Genomic DNA, 20,645 nt, shown 5'->3' on the forward strand with positions numbered 1-20,645 from the left:
TAGGATTGCAAAAAGGTATTTTCTGCCATGATTGTAAAGGATGCAAACGGTGGGCGAGATGTGGCTCTGCAGGGTGAGTGAGGCATTCAGATGGAGGGAGGCGCGGCAGTGAGAAAAACAGAGAACGGAGGTGTGGACTTCTCAGAATCACGACAGGAAGGTTAAAGTCTCACATGTGGATTCCTGAAAAAATGTTCAGGGCAACAAAAGGGTGTTTCCCCTGATGTTCCAGGCAAGAGGGAGAGTAAGAAAGAGGGAAGCTGGAAGAGACTGAGTGTGGGCGTTGACTGCGTGGCTCTATGGGGAAGGGGGCCTGCGGGGCACCTGTCCGAAGCTCGGCATTTCCCCTCCGGAGTCAGGGGCTCACACTGGAGGGCGCTGACCGGGAGGGTGGCGGGCAAATGGCCGCAAGGCGGAGATGGACGCGGCACGGACAGCTGCCCTCCGCGAGCTCACATTAGCGGGTGTGAGAAAAGGCCAGAGAGCACTTGACCGAGAGCCTGCCAGGCCACCGCGAGCAACCCTGAAAGACGTGGAGGCGGGAGTGAGGCCAGAGGATGCAGAATGGGCCACAGCCCCAACTTTCAAAGCAGAAGGTAGATTCCAGAGTAGAGGTGACCTCAATATGGGTCCTGGTGAAGGGAAACGTGGGTTCCCTGTGGGGTGGCTGGAGAGCCTGGAATGCGGTTCTGAGCATGACCAAGGCAGCTCTGAGTAGAGACAACAGGAAGGAAGGGGGCCAGACCATGTGGGATTCTGGTAAGACATGAACTGCTGGCCCGGCGGGTCTGGGATGTGTCCCAGCTGAGCCACCTGGACCTTGGGGCTCTCATGATCCTGCTGGGGGCTGCAGGGCTGCAGCAATAGATTCGCAGCTGATGGCCGACCACAGAGGTCACATCCAAAGAGGGTGTGACAACTCACTGGTTGCACCCACTGGGAACCTGTGCTGTTGGATGTTTTAATCAGACGCAGTACAAGGCCGGAAGCTGTGTTGGCCGCACCATCTCATTTAGTAAAGGCTGTGCCAAGATCAGAAGCCAAAAAACAAAAAAAAAGAAAGATCTGAACAGATGGTAATGACAGGTCAAATCCGTCAAGAGAAAAGGTGTAAACAGAGAGACAAAAGGACATGGCTCAGGACAGCGGTGTTATACTTCACCGTCTAAACTTTTTGGCATCTATGGGGCCGTTATTCATAATTATGCCAAAATCCTAGGTGCCAACTGGGAGTGTCTCAGGCATTTGGGTCGCATGGGTCACCCTACTTGGCAGCAAGGATGAGAAAGTTCCTGGAGTTTGGGGGGTAGACTATAAGCCCGCGAAATCTTAGGCTGTGTTAGGAAGCACCCGGACTGGGTGACTCACCCAGGTGCTGGCTATAAGGGAGCGGTGCCAGGACGGGCACCCGCGTCTGGCTCCCAGTACAGCAGCCACGCAGCTCGGCTTAAAAACGACTCCAGCTGTTGCCACCTTCGCAGAAAGGGACCAACGCCGCCTGCTCTTTCTGTTAAGTTCCCTGAATTTCTATCTGACCAGTGAGCCGGGAAACCAGCCCCTCATCTGCTTCTCCTCCATTCTGTCAGTGTCCACAAAACAGACCCAGTTCTCGGGAGAGTCATGGGCATGGCCTTTCCCCCTCTTGCCATGCTCCCCCAGGAAGGGGCTAACAGGTGATTTCTGCCCCCGTCTCTAGGTAGCCTCTCCCTCACCCTCTCCGAGCGCACAGAGCAGGGCGAGGCAGGGGCACCCTGGCTGACAGAGTTTTCTGGCCCAAGATCTCACCCGAGGGCTCTGCCGGGAGAGTGCCTTTGGATCAGCATTTCTGAAACCTCAGATATTTCCACACCATGGATGACTTTTGCCATATCCTTGAACTACTATACTGTGGTTCACATAGTAAATATATGTTTAAAGCAATCTCCCTTTGTTTTTCAACTTCAAGAAAATAATTTGTTTAGGAAACTTCAGATTGCCATCATGAATAAACAATTAGGACCACCAGCCCCAACCATAAAATTACAGAGAACAAAGCAACAGAGTAAATTCGAGCTGTGCTGTGACCGAAGAGGCTACGTCTGTAGCCTGCTTCCTTTTTGTTACAGAGGCAGATTTATTAGAGAGCAGTCAGAGAGAGTCGACCATCAGGCGGAGATAAATCAGGCTTGGAAGAGAACTGAAACAGGACAGGACAAAGTTCTTTTTCATCGTGTGTTGCGGAAATATTAAATACTGCCTCTCTGTACCGTCTAAAAGCACCCTGTGTACCGCGGTGTTGCATGGGTGACGTTTTTAGCTAGAACACTACTTGGTCATTCAAAATGGCTGACAAAAGAGGATGAAGTATCCTCGCTAGTGAGATGAGGATATTAAGGAGCATATACTTACCAGGGTTGTGCTGAGAAATCAAAAAGAAAAGAATGGGGGCCACCTTGCAACGTTTCTGGTGTCTAATATGAGTATATCCAGTCTGGAGAAAAGAGCTGAGGGAACCCTCCGTAGCCGTTACCAGTCATTTGAAATATAAGGGGTTATCCTTTTAACTAGTTTACTCCAGTGCCTAAGAAGTACACATGGATGAGTTTGTATACTTTTCCCCTTTTCTCTCTTTGCTAAAAATGGAGGCTTCTTGGTCCCAGAATTGAGGTGGTTTCAACTAAAAGCCTTGGACTGACAACAGTCCCCTCCCTTCTAGCTGAGTTCAGCCCCTCTTCAATTGGCGCAAAAATAAAACAGGGGCAATTTCAACTTTAAAGACCACGTCCATAAACGAGACAAACCCACTCCGCAATTTGTCTAGGGCATCCCTCCCTCCAGACCCTCCTTCTTTAATTTCTGGGGAATTTTAAGTAGAGGTCTTGCAAAAACCTGCACCGCCTGACGTCAACAGCTCTCTGACAACGTGGATTCTTCCACGTGGTGTGGGGAGGAGCCACTGTGAATGCTGATGCTTTTCCAGGCTTCTTTCCCAGTTGGGATTTGGGAGCCACTGGTGTCACCCTAGGAGACTGTGGGAGAAGCATGGTACCCGGGAGTGTCCCGCCTGGGGTCCTGTAACTGTGTTTCCCAAACCTCAGGCCTTATAAAGCAACAGGCATGCAATTAAACAGTCTGAGTAGCACCTGTACTAGTGTTTTCTTTAAAAAACAAACAAACAAACACGCCCTCTGTCTTGCTTTTTTGTGCACACCCAGCAGAGCTCAGAAGCCCCAAATATGTTGGTCTTTCTGATCCATCACTGTGCCGGGGCCTCATCTTTCAAAACCATTACGTTTGCGAAGTTCCTGTGTCTCCCCATGAGCTGCCCTTCTGCTCTCGTGCCCTTATGTTCCCCTGACACCCTGACCTTAGGTTTGGGTTGGCTGTCACCCCAGCTAGACCAAGGGCTCTTTGAGGACAAAGGCCAAGTCTTGCTCATCTTGGCATCCTGTTGAACTCCTGCCTGGCTCAGTGTTTGACAAAGAAGACTCAGTGAGCAGTTGTTGAACACGAAATGCAATGACGGATGGGCACAAGGCTTCCTCCACCTCGCCTGGCTTCTCCATCCACACCACAGTCCCTCCTGCTTCCCTTGGCCTCAGTTATCTCTGAGTCCAGCCCCTGGGGTCAGCGCTGGGCATCTGCTCTACAGCTCCCATTCCTCTGGCCCCGGGGCCTTCTGCCTGGCTAGAGACCAGCAGAGCTCTTCAGCCCCTGGGCACTGTTCCCTCCTCCGGTCCCCTAAATTGGGGAGGTACCTCTGATTCGCAGCACCCTCAGCTCACCTGGAGGGATTTGCCCACAGGAACCCGAGCCCGGGAGATTTCTGTTGCTTGTTGCCAAACCTGCCCAACATCACCCGGTAAGCTAATACTGCCACCCGTGAGCTCTCAGTCTGCTCACCCACCTGACTGGGCCATTTTCATTTGGGCCTCTCCCCTCACAGGAATGGAAAAGCAAAGCTCAGGGAGGTCCCACAGGCCAAGCACCAGGGACAAGCCCATGCCCTGGGTGAGGCTTCTGGAAGAATGCTGAGGGATTCTATGTGCTAGCGGCCCCTCCCCAAGCCCACTCAAAGCAGCCTCATGGGCCAGCTGCAGACCTCCACTGGGACTCTTGAAGCCATGGTGTCTCATACAGGAAACACGAAGCCCTCCTCCAGGGTGGGTGCAACTCATGGAGGGACCTCCGGAAAGAGCAGCCCCAGAGCCCTGCTGCCTCCAAGCCCCAGAGGGTGGGTGGGGAAAAAGCTACACAGAAGAAACAGCTTCTCCCACCGTGGTGCTTCTGCCCTAGGGAACCACAGAGGATTCACCAAGAGGCAGCAGAGTGTGCGGGCAAGAAGCTGGCCAACTACCTTAACTCTCTGGGCCTCAACTTCCCAACTTCCCATAAAATGGAAGTCATGCTACCTGTGCTTTACGGGGCAGGGGCGGTGATTACAGCACAGAGGTGTCTGGCTCACCGTGTGATATATAGGAGGGCCTTCAACAATCCCTTTCTTGCCTTTCCCAGGGTTTCTGCTACCAGTGGTATCCAGAAAGCAGCAAATGGGTTAAGCTGAGGCCGGAATACCCTGGGCCTGGGATGACCATCCTGGAGCCCAGCTGGGTTTGTATGATTTAGGAAGGTTCTCTCCCTGAGCTTCTCCTGCCTCTGGGCAACATCTTGTCTTCTTAGTTCCTAAAATGTGGTCTAATACAGCTTCTACCCCAATCCAAGGAGAAAAGGTCACACCCCTGGTCCAGCTGCCCCAGAGCCTGCCTGTGGCCAGGTGTCTCATTCTAGTCTCACCACAGTTACAGTGATTGGTCAGGCAGGAGTGACTGACACCCATGGACACCTATCAAGGAGCTCCTTCCACTTCTGCCCTGTTAATCTGTGGTGACCCTGCCCCCAACACTCAAAGGGGAAGGGTCTGCAGAGTCATCATCCCACCTTCTGGCACACCAGCAATCGCAGTCCCCTCATTCCCCAGGAGACTGAAGGCTCCATGACACGGGGATCAAGCCGTCCTTGCTCATCCCTGTGCCTTGATGTCTGGCGCATAGCAGGAGATAAAAGTTGGGGAATGAATGAGTGCCTCACTTCTAGCCCCTGACTACACACTCAATCGCATGGTTTGGTTTTCTCCCCTCTGAATGAGAGCTAGCCTGTGATCAACACCACACCAGGGTCAGCAGGAAGATCCTGGTACCTGATGGCAGAGAGAGAGGGTAGGAAGCTGGGAAGTCACTAACCTAGCCTGCCCTCCAGAACCCCATCTCCTGGCCTCCATGGGGTCATCCCACCACCTCAGGGCCCTTGGAAGACTCTGTTCTAGAAGTGGTTCTAAGGTGGGGAGGCCTGGGTGGAATAAGATAACAGATGTCTGGGGATCGAGGTGGGCCTTGAAGAGCTCCCCCCTTTAAATATGCCTTTGCAGTGACAGGCCCAACACACCGCAGCTGAGGCCCAGCCCTCAGCGATGGCAGGCTCTAACTTCACTTCCCAGGAAGTGAGCAGTATCGCCATCAGCTCCTGTTCCCCGATGCTGGCCTGCCCCTTAGTCTAGGATGTGGATGTCTCCAAACCCTCTCTCTGTCCTGGTCTCTGGATCAGAGTTCCTACCAAACCTGGCTCTGACACCATCTAGGCCCCTGAGGTGGGGGGACAGCCCCAAGGGGGCTAAGAGATCAGGGTACGGAGGGCAGGCTAGAATCCTCCTCCCAGCTGTCACATCAGCACCAACAAGACGCTCTGGCAAAAGCGGAGGCTTTCGAAGGAGGCCTTTTAGGTCCAAGGAGGCGAGTTTGTGTCAGCTGTGCAGTGAGGACTGGGACACAGGGCTGGCGTGGAAGCAGAAGAATGGGGCGGAGCACTCATCAGGGGGGCACTGCGGCAGGAGCCCTGGGTGCTCCATCCCCCTGTGCAGAGGTCAGCTTCCTCTCTGTCCTCCAAAGAACAGTCAGTTACAATCTGGCTCTGTTGGCGAGGAGGTCCAGGCATTCACCACCTCTGGTTTTGCTCCCATTACCAAGGCCAGGGGGAAGCATGCCCCTCACAGTGTCAATACTCCAGGAGCAGTATTATATACACCCAAGTGTGAAGGAGTTGATCTGATGCTTGCTGAGGGGGTGCTGGTCAAGGCAAGGGGAAGGGGGTAAGAAGCAGGCCTCCCAGGGCTGGGTTGGGGCTAGGAGGGGTGAGAGTCCCATTATTTTGTTATCTTCACGGGCTGGTCGGGGTCTGCTCCAATATGCTAAGCCATTTTCATTATATCCCCTCCCCGCTGTGCTAAGTACGTGGCAGACATGCAGAAAATGCCAGTTTAAATATGCAGAAGGGTCAAGACGCTTGGTTGGCGGGCAAGACGGAGGTGAGGATGCCCCAGGTAGGCAAAAAAGACTCAGGGAAAATGGGCTTCTCCAGTTCACTTCAAGGAGGAACAGCAAACGGGCCGGGCAAACCCCTGCCCCCAAATGAGTGGATGTTGGTGGAACTCTCCTATGCTGGGCCTTTCGGGACCCTGCGCTGGCTTGAATTTTGGCCTTTCTTTAAGTCCCAGAGTGATTGCTTTCACAGACCTTGTTTAACTTGAGAAGGACGGGGGAGGAGGGGCAAGGAAAACTGCATTCTTCCCCATCAAAGCCAAGAGTCCAAAGTAATACTTCTGGTTGTAACTGATCCTGGCCTGTTTGTGATTACGGCCCCTTGCTCGCTTTCTGGCAGAACAGCCCTGGAACCCCACAGCACGGCTGACGGGGAGAGACACCCCTCGCTCACTTGAATAATCTTGTCCTCGTCTGACATGGCCAAAAAACATCTGTCAGCCTATCTGCTTTCAGCAGTTCTCCAGGGCAACTCTTCAAAACATCACTTTATTTTAAAAGGAGGGAAACAAAAGCCACCCCCAACCCCTACCATAAAATTCCACAACACTAATCATATTCCTTCTGTTACCAGCACCATCCTGGAAAACACAGCAGCACCAGCTGTCCCATTGGCTGATGCAAATGGAAGGAGAGAGGGAGGCTCAGGATTGGACAATCGCCCTCTTTTGCCTATGCCTTCCCTTCTATTAGTGGAGCGCGCGCGCGCGCGCGCGCGCGCGCGCGCACACACACACACACACACACACACACACACACACACACACACACACACACACACACACACACACACACACACACACACACACACACACACACACACACACACACACACACACACACACACACACACACACACACCCTTTTGCTGTCATAGCACAGAAGGGGCTTAGCAAAGCTCAAGACTATTTCTCAGCTGTTCTCTCCCTCGAAATTTAATCTGCGGAGCATCTGGCCTCACAAAGCCCATTCCAAAGGTGTCCAGGAGCCCACAGGCCCTGTGATCATTACAAACCTAGGGATGTTTGTAGCCAGTGACCCATTTGGCTGCTCGGAGAGCTGGCTGAAAGTCGTCAGCATGGTCAGATTCCCCTTGTCTGCTCCCTCTAAGCTGAAACTGGCTTTTTCTTGGAGCCTCAGGGGTTAGAGGGGATCTTAGGGGTTCTGGAACTATGGAGATGAAAGGTCTGCTTCTTGCCTGGCTTGATAAAAGCATGATGGTCAGGGGAATGGCAGAGCCTGGTATCTGGAAAGCAGCCGTGGCCACTGTCTTCACTCCTAATCACACCTCCCTTCTACAGGTGAGGGAAGCTGATGCTCAGGAGGTAGAGAGACTTGTCTGAAATCAAGCCACCACTGGTTAGTGGGTGGCTGAGCTTGGAACCTAGATTGACTGAGATCCTCTCATGCAAAGCTTGTCATTCCTCCCACGAGGGCACACGGCCACTCTGCCCATTCAGATGACACCCCGAGCACGGTGCCAAGTGGCAATCCATTGACCTAATGCCCTAAGCAAGAAGTAGGTGGCTGGAACTGGCAGAGAGCCCCCCAGGGCACAAGGCGGTCGCTTGGCCAGGCTGCGAAGAAGCCTACAGCCGACACTGCAGGCCCTGGGCGGGGCCGAGATCCCAGGCCTTGCTGCGGGTGCATGCTGATGGCAGCAGCTCAGAATTCTGCCTCAGTCTAACGACGGAGAGCACACTGAGCGGAGAGGAGGCTGGGGCTCTGTGAGGGCACCCGTGAGAAGTACAGAAAACAAACGAGAAAAGACAGAGTGTCCAGAAACACCAGGCCTGGAGGCCTGGCCAACCTCCACAGTGACCCCACCGCCTGCCTCGGGGGGAGGGAGGAATGTAAGAGGCGGGGAAGGCAGTGCTTTGGACTGCTGGGGGGACAGCTAGCCAGTGGGATAGCCCCACTTAAGCCCCAAGAAGTGGCGTTGCTGAAAGGGGGAGTCTGCATTCAAGTTGGGGTGTCTGAAAATGACCTCACTGTGGGGGAAGGCACCTTGTCTGAAAAATAAGCCTGTGTGAGCGCAGGGGGCTGGGGAGGACACACAGGGAGCGGCTCTCTCTTGGGGCTGCCTCTGCTCTCTGCGTCCAGGCTCCAGCTGTAGCAGCAGCTGAGCGGCCCAAGGTGGGGAGCTGAAGAGCCAGTTCACCTCCTCCCTTCACCTGGGGGACAGGCTGGGCCTCAATCAGTCAGGAGAGATGGGGTGCACCCCGCCCTAGGCGGGCAGCGCGGCCTCAAAGGAGATACCAGCATGCCTCGGAGATGGCACCTCTGCACCAATGGTCCCCAGCCATGTGGCAGCCCTGCCACAAACTCTGTGGGACACTGGGCAAGTGACTTCAGGCCTCCATTCCTCCTCTATCAAAGGGCGGTTCGGGCAGATGGTCCGAAATGTCTCCTGCAGCTTGTCTCCTGCCCCTGACGTTTGAGGCGCTCAAGGCACCCCTCCGGCCTGTTTATCGCTAAGGGAACGTCTCCTCTCGGGCAGCCCCGGCACCCGGCTGGATCCCCCTCATCTGTGCCATGCCACACCTTTGCACGTGTCATTCACTTAGCTTGGAGCACTTCAGATCCTTGTTCAAGGCCTACTTTCTCCAGAAGACTTCCCTGACCACCCAACCCAGCCACCGCCCCATCTCTGAACTTGACAGTATTCATGAAAGCCCAAGGCACCGGGAGCCGACTGTGCCTTCTAGTCCCGCCCTCCCGCCCCCTCAGTAATACCATCTGGCCCCAGCAGCACTGTGCTCTCTGCCTTGCGCATGGTAGGTGCGCTGTGAATGTGATGGACTCGCTGCATCTGGGCCTTTACCCTGCAGGTAAGAGAGAGCCCTAGAATATCGTCACCTCCAGCAATGGGAAGACAGGGGCGATTACTTCAATGGAGCTCTTCATTGGGTCCTGTGGGGTTTGGGGCGGGGCCAGGACAGGCCTTATTTATTTGGACAAAGGGGAAGGCGTCCTGACAGACAGGACCCAGGCACAGCCCAGGCTCTGCTCTCACACCCTCAGTCCTGGTGAGCGGATCTCTGGTGAGATCCCAAGTGCCCTTGACCCATCCACCCATCCAGTTCAGCCCTGCCCCGTGGACCTGGCTGAGCCATACACTGGAACAGTCACAACTCTTCTGCAGGAAACGGAGCTAGCGAGCTCCCCTTCCCTTTCATATTCCGTCTGCCCTACCCCTTGGCCTTGCTCCTACCCCAGCTGGGGCTTCAGCGGGACTGACCTCTGCTCTCCTGCTCTCTGTGGCCTGGAGAATTCACACAGCAGAGCGCTCTGGGGTTTGGCTTTTCAAAGAAGTAAAATCCACAAGGAAGAGAAATGCAAACACTGATTGCATTACAGATTTCCAAACACTGTACAAACAGCACTGGATAAATAGTGTGGAAGCCCATGCCCCACCTCCCAGCTGTGCAACCTCTGGGCAGGTCACTTAACCACTCTGGGTTTCAATTTCTGCCTGGAAAGGAGAGAATGCCAAGATCTGCCGTTCCTCTTACCAAGATGTTGTATAAACCACATGGTTTTATATCTTGTAAAACAAGCTATTCTGATTCAGAAACAGGTCACCTTGAAAAATGTCCCAAATCCCCTACTAGCTGGCATAAGCAGCCACTTACTCCCCCGGTGGCTTCGATCTCCCCAATAATCCCCCGAGCACGAGTGTCCAGAGAACAGACACGCAGGCTTCAGGCCACTGGGCTTAGAACATCCCTTAAAACACAAGGTTCTGGGACACAGTGATCCAAGGGTGGCCAGTGGCAATGCCAATGGGCCACATACAACAGGAGAGAGGGCTCTGCTATCACAGCACACCAGGCTCAGAAACCCACTCATGGTTCACTCACTTTGTGGCCAGTCGCTGGCTAACTCCTTCTCTGAGTCTGGCTTTCCATCACCTCCCATGGTGCCTGGGCCACTTCCCCACAATCCAGTCCAATGAAAGCTTACACAGGCAGATGCATTTTAGCATGAGGCTGAGAGCTCCCTGACTTAGAAGGGAATGTAGAGCTGGGGCTGAGACAAGTAAATGAAATAACAACTCGTCCCCCCGCCCCCGCAATAATTCCATACAGCATATTCCAAACATAGATAGAAATGAAGTTCGGCGTTACATGAGCCAGAAGCTTCCCTCCACTTCTTGGGATTCAACAGCTCAGCTCCCAGGATGGAGACCCCAGTGAACACCAGGCTTCACGACTGAGTCACCCTGGCTGTTCCCCCACAATGAGGCCAGGGAGTCCAGGTCAGCCCCCGGGAAGCCAGAGGATGAGGTTACGGAATCTGAAAAGATGCTGAGAGAGATGAGGACTGTCACCCGGGGCAAACCCCATATCCAGCAGAGCAATTACTGAAAACCCAACTGCTGAGGGGTGTAATATCACACAGCTGCGGGATGATCTGGGGAAAGAACAAGGGGTAGCAATTTTTCAACCCAAATTCTCCTTGGTCCTGACAAATTATAACCCAGAAAGTGCTACAGTCCCAGGGTGAAATCTGTTATGTAAGAGTGCAGGAAATGTGCGGACAGGTACTTTCCCTGCACTTCAGCAGGTCTGTCACTTCTCCTGGGGACAAAGCGTGTGTGTGTGTGTGTTGGCGGCAGGTGGAGGGTCTCCGGTGTTGCCCATTCCCGGGGCACCTGGTCCAGGATATGTCTGGGGAGGGGAGTGGAGTCACCAGTTCGCTACACTATAAGACTCCCACCTGGTGTGCGGTGGTCATTACCCCTAGAACAGCACGCCCTGGCCTGGTACCACGTGGCCTCTCCTACTTCTCTGTCCGTACCACCTCTGCCCCAGAGTAACTAGCGCCTGGTTCTTCCTCTATTCACCAAGCTCCAAGCATTCTCAGCTCCACTGGCGCCTCTTCAGAGAGGCCTTTCCCGGCCACACTCTATCACCTCCTTCCTCTGCTTAATCTCTGTCATGTGCCCGTTTATCTCCTGCATTGCACTTTTCAAAATCTAGACTTATCTTCCTTGTTTACATATGGCTGTTTCTCTACCACATGTGAGCCCCATAAGTGTAGGACTTTGTTGGCTTCTGTCACCTCTGGGCACCAGCCTGGCACTTAGTCAAGTAATATGGACTTAGTGATGACTGATCACCTGAAGACTGGCCTTGCTGGGCTCTGGGGAGTGTGTGGTTCAACTGGTCCCCTGGTGTTCAAACCCAGAAAAGCAGCATTTGAGATGCTTGTGAAAGGACTCAGTGCAATCTTGCCTGCCACCCTCCCCCAAAATAGGGGAGGCAGCCACGTATCGCTCCAGGGCTGAGGCTGGGATGAGCTGGTGTCACTGTGGTACTTCAGCTGGATGGATTTCCAAGGTCACCATGGAACCACACCTTTTGTGCAGAAATGTCTATTCAAGGAAAGGCCGTGGGACACGATAAGTCCATACAGCCAATGTGAGGTCAGTGTGACCGGCCACTCCACTCGCCCCACCTGAACAGGTGGAGGTGAGACAGAGGGAGCGCCTGGGGACCCGCTGCCCCACCCGGCCGCCTGGCAGCTGGCTCCAGGCAGGTGGCTGGCAGCACTCAGTGCTGACAAGCCCTTGGATGTCTTCCTGACAACTGTCCGTGCAGATCTAGCTCAAGGGAAGAGCTATGGCCAGTCCCGGACACATCTTCCCCTGACATCTTCCTCCCCACAGTCAGGATCACTTGCTTCAAATACTACTATTCTCAGATCCCTCTCCTGCTCACCTATTTTCCGTGGCCCCATTCTTCCTCTCCATCCACTGCTGCCCAACTTCCGCCTTCTTCACCAGGACACACCTCCTGAGGCAACCAACCACACACCTGCCTTCCTGTCTTAGGGCCTCAGTGGGCCCAGCCTTCCACCTGGCACTCCACTCACATGGAACTGGAATTCCTTCCCCTCTCTCCTATCTAATCCCCCTCTCTCCAAGGCCGAGCTCAATGTCTCCAGCTCCTCCAGGCAGCCTTTCTCGACTATGCTAGTCCCCTTGCCCCCAGCACTTCAGTTTTGTGCCATGCAACAGAGCCACTGAGTGACAGCCAGCATGAGGGTATCACAGGTGGGCCTCTCCTCTTCCCGGCCTTGCATGGAGCTCCTGATCCCATGAGGTCTACTCCTGGGTCACCAAGGGGAATCGGACTCCAACTCTTCTCCCTGTCACAGGCTGGGCCAAGGAGAGCTGCCAAGCAAAGGCTCCAGGGGGGCGACTCTGGTCCCCAGCATGGTCTCCTGCTGTCACTACCCTGTAGTAAGCTCCCCCCATGCCCTACCCACCTCACTAAACCATCAGGGCTGAGAGAATCTTCAGACACCATGAAGTGCAATCCCTTTTCTAGCCAGATGGGGAAACTGAGGACACAAGAGGGCATCTAACCAGAGGTGAGTTCCAAAGTTAGTTTGTGGTAGAGCTGCCCCAGTCCAGCGGTCTTACTAGCAACTATCACAAACTGAGCATTGAATTCCTCTTGAAGCAGCATATGTTGATACTAACCCTACAGCTGTGGGTACAGTTATCTCCTTTTTGCAGGTAAGGAAACTGATGCTTAGAGGATTCAAGTAACTTCCCCGGGTCACCACTAGTAAGTGCCAAATCAATATGAAAACCAGGCTTACCTACGTTGAACCCATATTTTTAATTGCTAGGCTGTCGGGCAATCTCACTCTCAAAACCATCTCCAGCCCAGGCGACTAAAGCTGGGCTGAGGGGCCCAAGGCTGGATTTGGACGCTCACTTCTGTAGATTTATACTCGATGGCCCCTTCCCTTCCAGGCAGCTTCATGAAGTGGGCAACAACCGCACACCAGAGACAGTCTTGGACCAGAACGGACTTTGGAATTGCTGATTAGCCTGACACAGCAGGACCATACATGTGCTGTACTTAGAGAGAGAAGGGTGTCAGATCAAGGCTTTCTGTCAGTTGGGACAGGACCTCGTGGGGACCAGTCACCACATCTAAATGGGGCTGGCTCACTGGAACCAAACACTTAAAAAGCTGTTACAGAGTTAAGAGAGTTAGGTCACTTATCTGTAATGCAGACTGCAACAAACCTGCCCTTCTAGAAAGAGCCTATCCTCACTTTATTGGGACATGTCTTTTCAAGAGCAGATTGGCAATCTGAATGACCAATCAGCAGGTTCCTTAGTAAGCACAGAATCTAAGTAAAAGACACAGAAGATATATAGGAGAAGTCCATTTAAGACAGCAGAAAATCTGCAGAGCTATCCCAGTCTCACAATACAGTCCACCCACTAAGTACCCAGCATGCTCACATTAATTAGAGTTTAAACTCCATAAAGGCAGGAATTGTATGGGTATGCACCCAATCGGCATAGAGCCTGGGACAACAGAGGTATTCAAGACTTGAGAAATAAATGAAAGAATGAATAAACGATGAGTATATACAGTGTATTTCTCACTTACAAAAAGTCCGTGTAGGACCAGTTATAACAACGTTCATGAAGAAATACCTAAGTAACAGAATAGATACATCTTCAGTGTTAAGAAGATTCCAACTCACAAAATACATGGCTGAAGAATGCATCATCTTTGACAACACAAAATAATCATTATGACACACAAGTCTGAGGGGAAAGCTTATTAGTCTGTCTTCTTGATAAAGATATTCCTCAAATAATGAATAGTTACATTTCATTGAAGGAAAAAACAAAGCCCATGTAGGAAGCATCACTGTTCTCTTAGACTCATGAGGAAATGGATTCCTGCTTATATCACACAGCTAGGGTAGCATTAGATCTTAAACCAAATAGACTCCTGATTCTTTGTTCTCTTTACTACGCACAGCTGCTGAATAAGTAAAGTAGATGCAGCCCACGTGTTCTGGGGTTGTTTACTCCCCATTACCTCCTCTCCTTAAAACCTGTGCTCCAGCAGCCACTGCTGAATAGGTTGGCAAGGTAGCCATGTTTATACCCCATGACCCTTCCCCCGGACACAGCTGATTGGCCCAGGGTTGGACACCTGATCTAAGGTCTGCCCATCCATTGGCTGGCCAGAAACTAATCAGATTCAAACTTCAAATTTTGAACTCAGAGAACCAGAGATCATTGTCAGCTGGTGGCAGTTATCTCAATAAACCAACAGCAGGTGAACAGGCCACTGTTACAAGTGAACAGCAAGACAAGGAAGGTTGGTCTGCAGTTAGGAGAAGATGACAGCTGGACTTTAAATCCACATGGTACCCAAGAAGAGTAGCTGCTTTGTCTCGTGCCAGCTTTCTGGTTCCCAGTCCTTGTGCAGCTGGGATGTACTTCCCACCCTTGGGATTCTGGTGAGATTTTCCCGAATCCTTTCAGTAGATTCTTGAGCAAGTCTAAGTGGGCATCTGTCCTCTGCTCACACCTCAATTGGGACTAAAGCACTGACTTTGGAGGGGACTGAAGATTCTCAGACTCCCCAAGGCTTAGTTTTCTCACCGGTACAATTTCTCACCCGGATGGACCAGGAGCTCAGAACTTCTTGCCAACACAATGCTTTTACCTTAGTCGAATAGCTATGTGCCTCCAAGGAAGTATAAGATCTCCCAGGGTGATCACACTAGTGCCAGGAAAGACACACAGACTCAGAGAAGGAAAGCTGGAGCAGGAAAAGAATGAGCATCTGCTGACTCATATCCCCACATCCTCCCCTGGCTCCTAACCCTGAGAGAAGGAAACCATCCTGGAAAGTTGGAAGCAGCTTTGCTTAACACAGAAATCAGAGCAACTGGGACCCTGCCATCACCATTCTGCCAGAAGTTAGACCAGATTTTGCCTCCTGGAAGGTAAAGCCAATGTGGTCTTTGAGGTGTAAGAATGTCCTACAAAGGTGCTATCTCAGGCATTGTTGCTTATGTCAGGGTGGAGGGGTTTTCAAGGACAAGACAAAAATGGTTGGCAAAGCTAACAAAGTTGCTAATCTTTCTGCTAGATTTGTCCTTGATCAATGAAGGAAAAGAGTCCTTTTCTGACTGGGCCCCAGGCCCACTGTTTGATCAAAAATGCTTTCCCTGAAGCCACTCAGGTCCCAACACTGTGGGTGTCTTTGACTTCTATCCACTTACATTCCCTAGAATAGGCTTGTCCTTGGTGTTGGGTATACACCACCCTCAGGTAGCCCATGTCTGTCCCTGACCCACAGCATCACCAGCTCAGTGACGATCCCTCCCAGGATCAGCCCATTCTCACCCCTCCCCACACTTCCTCCGTATAAGGGAGAGATCTCAGCTGTTGGGACTTTAGGGAAATGACTTAACCTCTTAGCCTGTTACTTCAGCCACAAAATGATTAGAGTGCTTTCTACCACAAGGGGTCATTCCATGATGCCAGTAAGATGATGCATGTGAAGTGCATGGCCTAGACCTGGTGTTTACTGTTTACTGATGCTGAATTGCCTTTCATCAGACACATCTCTCTTTAGACCAATGAGATTACAGAGCATTGGCACAAGCACACTTCCAAATCCCTCAGGGGCTGTGGTCCCTGCCAGAGGGCTCTGATGAGCAAGCAGAACCAGAGATGACTGGGTCCCTCTTTGAACATTCTACCGAGGGACTTTCAGGCAGAGTCCTGGCTCCCAGCAGGCAAGGCAAGGCCCCAGGGGGCAGGGTGGTGCTAACTGGGGCTACTGCCCCAACAATTTAAGTGGAAATGCCTCAACACGCCCACCAAGTCCTAAGGTCAAAGGCATCACAATTGGGTCTTTGTTCCAGAGTTCAAAAGCCTCACTCACCACTCCTTCCAAAGCCAGCTTGCAGGATGCCCAACACACCTCCCCTCCCCCTGCCGTCAGCCATCCAGCTTCCTTGAACTGGGAAACCACCCTCCCAAGGATCTGCAGTTGGTCCTCTTCCTTGCTCCCCTCCACCCACTTAGTTTCTCTGGTTACGCTGGTTGTACACTCTAGGAGGCCTCCTTGTTTCTGACAGCAACAGACGGTGTGGGTTTGCACCATGGACACAGCACTCCAGGGTCCCCGTGTACATATCTGCTGCTGAGCAGCTGTTTCCATCAAGGGGAGAGACACAAAGCCCAGAGAATTGGGAAGGCCACATTCAGGGTTCTGTCTACCCAACACCCAGGGCCCTAAGGAGTCTCCCAGCCTCGGAGCCCAGATCTGGGAGGGGGCTTGGGGAGGTCATCTACTCCAGGCCCTGTTTCCAAGCAGCCACAAGACTGTCTCCATTTTACAGAAGGGAGAGTTGAGGCCCAGAGGGAGCAAGGGGCTTGAAGTCACCCAGCCGGTACATGGTAGTGGGCAGAATCCTGCTTCTAGAGACGGCAGCTCCCTCAGAGCATCAGTGTACCAGACTGGGCTTCTCTGGGGATTCAGGCTGCCTGAGCCCCCTCAAACAGCCATCGGGGACTCCTCAGGAGAAGGAGGTGCCTAATACTTTGCAGGCCTGCCACAAAAGCCCCACTTCGTCAAGGCTCTCCCTCCTCCACTCCTAGGCAGGGTCCTGGATGTGGGGTGGGAGGCAAAGGGAAGCAGGGAGTCTGATAACAGCTGACTGCCTTTTGTGTGGGGTCTCCTCTTCAGCCATCCTGGCCAGTGGCTGGTACCCAGAGACATGGGGGCTCACTCCTCCTGCTGCTTTAGGGCTATACAGCTGTGCTGGTGACACAAGGCAGAGGGTCCCTAAGCCAGACGTCTACTTTTGAGCAGCCCTGACCTTATATGGAAAAGCCGACACGCCTTCCTTTGGAGCAAGCCCCAAAACAAACATCTCTCTCTCTCCTCAGTGGGTGTCTCCAATCCCGCCATTAGAGAGCCCTTCCTCTGGGTCTTGAGGTGCTTAGGGTTCCTAGGGCCAGGCCCCTCTGACAATGCAGCTTGGGTGGGGGCGGGGAGGTGGGGCTGGTACTGTGACAAAGGCTGAAAGCCAAGCGGTGCAGGAAGGAGACCAGTGTGGGCACCTGGGGTGAGGGGCCCAGGCCTTTATGCTCGTGACAGCCACTGCCAACCAGGCACAAGGGCAGAGCCTGCCACCTCTGAGGGGAACAAGCTTTGAAGACTCCAGACCCAAGAGGGCCATAAGTCAGGTCTTTGTTGGCATCACGGCCCTCTTCTCAGAGAGCACAGCTCTTGAGACTCCTGCAACAGGAACCTAATCTCACCTCCCCCAGGAGGCCCACTGGGATTTCCTCAGTATCTCTACAGCTACTTGCTGCCCACAGGCATAGGAATCAGGGGCCCAAGAACTGTTCTGTTCTGTTTTTGACTTCAGGTGACTCACTTCCCCTCAATTTTTCTGTGCCTCAGTTATTCTATCTATAGAATGGGCACAGACAGCCTTTGATCTGTCTTCCTGTCAGAGCTTAAAATACTGGAGGGGAATAGAGTGGAACAGGAAAAGAAGAACAGGCCCCTCCCCTCTGGGAGTGTCCTCCAAACACAGCTCAGAGAGGCTCCAACGCGCCCGCATGCACGGAGGCCTTCCCCCACAGCAAACCGAAACCAAAACAGAACACCCCAGGAACCAGTTCAAGCGCCAGCAGGTCATGAGCAAACTGATGATGGGTATCCTGGGCCAGAGTTCATCCCTGGCTCTGCAGGGGTCACACACGCCTGCACCTCAGACCGACGGACTCAGGCCCTCCTCTCTCCACCCGAGAGACCCCTGCTGCCAAGGGCACTGAGGCCTACACGGTGAGAACCTTGGAACTGGCAGGCCCCTGGACAGCCAAGACAAAGCCTCAGTTCCCAATGACAGGGCGGCTGCTGCAGGACCCTCCCTGGCCCCAGGACCTGATTTCATCCCCCTGTCTGGGCCCTCTTCCCAGGGCCTGGCGGCCTTCAGCTCAGCAGGGGGCAGTCAGCTCACCGCCCAGACACTAGCCAACCTCCACAGGCCTGACCTTTCCTCAGACAACCCGCCTGAGGACCTGGGACCCCTACAGTGACATCATGGCCTGCCTTCCCCACCAACCAGCCGGGTCCTCCCACCCCGGCCTTGTCCCCAATTTGGAACATGGCCCCAAGGGGGAAGCTGCTGTAGGATGCCCCTGAGCTGGGAGCAACCTCCCCCGGGCCTCAGAGGGCACAGGGACCCTGAACATGGGCTGGACAGTCGTGCCCATGCTGCCACCCTGGCCTTGCATTAACACAAGCCAGTTAATTACCCCGAGTGGTGGAGACATTCTTCCACCATCAGGCAAACTGCTGGCCTGCAGCCCAAACCAACAGGGGAAACTTCAGCCTCCTCGGCCCTCTCCCCGCCAGATGGAAATAACGTATAGCTGCAGAGGTGGGGGAGGAGGAGGGGAACAAAAACCAGCCGGGCTCCTCGCCCGAGTGGCCGGCCAGACAGCTGGGCACTCACCGCTCTCGTTCTTCTCGATGACATCCACCACCTCCCCGGCCTGGAGGCTCAGCTCCGAGTTCTCCTGCTTCTTATAGTTGGACACCACCACGTACTGTTCCAGGATCATGGGCTCGGCGTGGGTGTCGGCACCTGGCGAGGGCAGAAAGCATGCGGTGAGCCAGCGGCCAGCCATGGCCCCGCGGCCGGGGCGCCCCCTGTCCATCGGCCTCGGGGGAGGCTGCTCGGTCGCCAGCGCCGCTCGGAGGGGCCGCCCGCAGCCAGGGCTCGCAGCTCGCCGGGCCCCAAGGACAGGCCATATAGCAGGGCCCCACACCGGCCCGCTGTGCCGCGGGGACCGGGGGACATGGGGAGCCGGGGGCCAGCGGTGGGGGGCGCGGAGGGAGAGACAGAGACGAGACAGAGGCCGAGGGGACTCAGAGGAAAAAGCCTGCGGCCGCGATGAATTAATCACAGCCCGGCACGAGGGAGAGGGAGTCGGAGGAGAGGCCTGGGGCGGACGTGGTCTCTCCGGACCCCTCGGCCGCAGGGGTGCGAGGGGAGGGCCGCAGGCGGGTGGGCGGGCGGGTGGCCCATGGGGGCTGAGGCCGGAGCAGAGGCGAGAGGAAAGGCCAGGCGAGGAGGAGGGCTCGGGCCTCTCCCCAACCCCTGTAAACCCAGAGAAAGAGAGTCAGCAGTCCTCCCCTTGGGCGGGAGAGGGAGAGAGCGGGAGAGGACGGCTCCACGGCAGGCTGGGCCCAGGCGAGAAGTCAAGAGGGTTTGAGGCCGCCAATCACTGGGGTTTACTCGCAGCCCTTAAATAGAAACACATGAGACCCATCGAATGAGGAGCCGGGGGTGGAGGCAGGGGAGGGGGAGGAGGGCCGAGACTGTTTACTTGAAACCCAAGAAGAAAGTCCCAGCGCCAGCGCTGGAGAGCCCAGCTCGCCCCCCGCCAACTTTTCCTCAAGTTCGGCTCCACTCCTGCCCCTTGGGCTTACCAAGGTGCGGCCACTGAGCCCACGGGCCTGGTCCCCCGGGGACCAGCCTCAGGCCCGTGCCCCCAGGCCCGCTTCCCGACGGGGCATCGTCCGGCCTGGCTGCCGCCCTCCGGCCACATGGAGACCGACTCAGCCTCCCTCTGCCTTTAAGCTCTGCTGGGGCTTGTGGTCAGGCTCCCGGAAGCCACCAGCTGCCCTCTCCTGGCAGTTTCAGGAGCTTGAGGGGTCAAAAGGTGGGGCTAAGCAGGAAGAGGGCAGGGAGCGAGCAGCTTCTCTGTCCTCTTTAGCCACTGGATCAGTGCAACATTTATTAAGCAAACGCCAGGCTGGAAGGTAGACAGATTGGGTGCCCATCTCGGCTCACTGGCTGTGCGGCATTGAATGTGCTGCTGAAAGCTCTCTGCGCCTCACTATTACCATCACTAGAGTGCAGTGGGGACACAGCACCTAAGATAACACATGGCCGGCTAGGAGCTGAAAGGATCCATGAACCACAGACCCACTGGTCACCTCCTACAGGAAGCCTTCCCAGACCCCCCTCTCCATCTCCCCGGCATAGAGGAATTCCTAGCATACTTCTTAGACTCTGTGTCTATCACCCTATACATCTACCAGTCTCCTGAAAGGCTGGGGGCTTCACACCACCAGCCTGGCTATAGAAATGGCTGAGAGGGTCCCCCCTTGGTGCTTCAGCCCGTAGCTACCTTCCCCACATGCCTGAGTCTAACTTGGCAAATGTTCTATGCCAGGCTCATACACTGTCCCATTTTGTCCCCACAACAACCTTGTTACCTTCCCACTTCACAAAAGACACCTCAGAGACCCAGAGAAGACAAGAGGCTTGCCCCAGCTCACACAGTTGCTATGGAGAGAACCAAATTCACTCAGTGTTTTAGGTTCAAGCCCATCTCTCTTTCCATTACAGAACTGTCTCTGATTTGTTTCCAGACATCCCATTCGCCTAGCACGATGATCCTCAACTTGGTCCCACAAG

The 20,645-nt window shown here is 54.1% G+C and overlaps 1 protein-coding gene across 8 annotated transcripts in view; it reads right to left on the reverse strand.

Moving 5' to 3' along the window:
• Positions 1 to 20,645, reverse strand: part of SH3PXD2A (SH3 and PX domains 2A) — a 241,687-nt gene that overhangs the window by 39,492 nt on the left and 181,550 nt on the right. For all 8 annotated transcript variants that reach the window (XR_007471233.1, XM_004265884.4, XM_033421090.2 and 5 more), the window contains one exon: positions 18,672 to 18,803. Coding sequence is in view for 7 of the 8 variants with exons in the window: in XM_004265884.4 (XP_004265932.1) it covers positions 18,672 to 18,803 (132 nt within the window). In the remaining variant the exon portion in view is untranslated. The remainder of the gene's footprint in view (positions 1 to 18,671; positions 18,804 to 20,645) is intronic.

This window comes from Orcinus orca, chromosome 14 (genome assembly GCF_937001465.1).
Source record: "Orcinus orca chromosome 14, mOrcOrc1.1, whole genome shotgun sequence".
Taxonomy (NCBI): Eukaryota; Metazoa; Chordata; class Mammalia; order Artiodactyla; family Delphinidae; genus Orcinus; species Orcinus orca.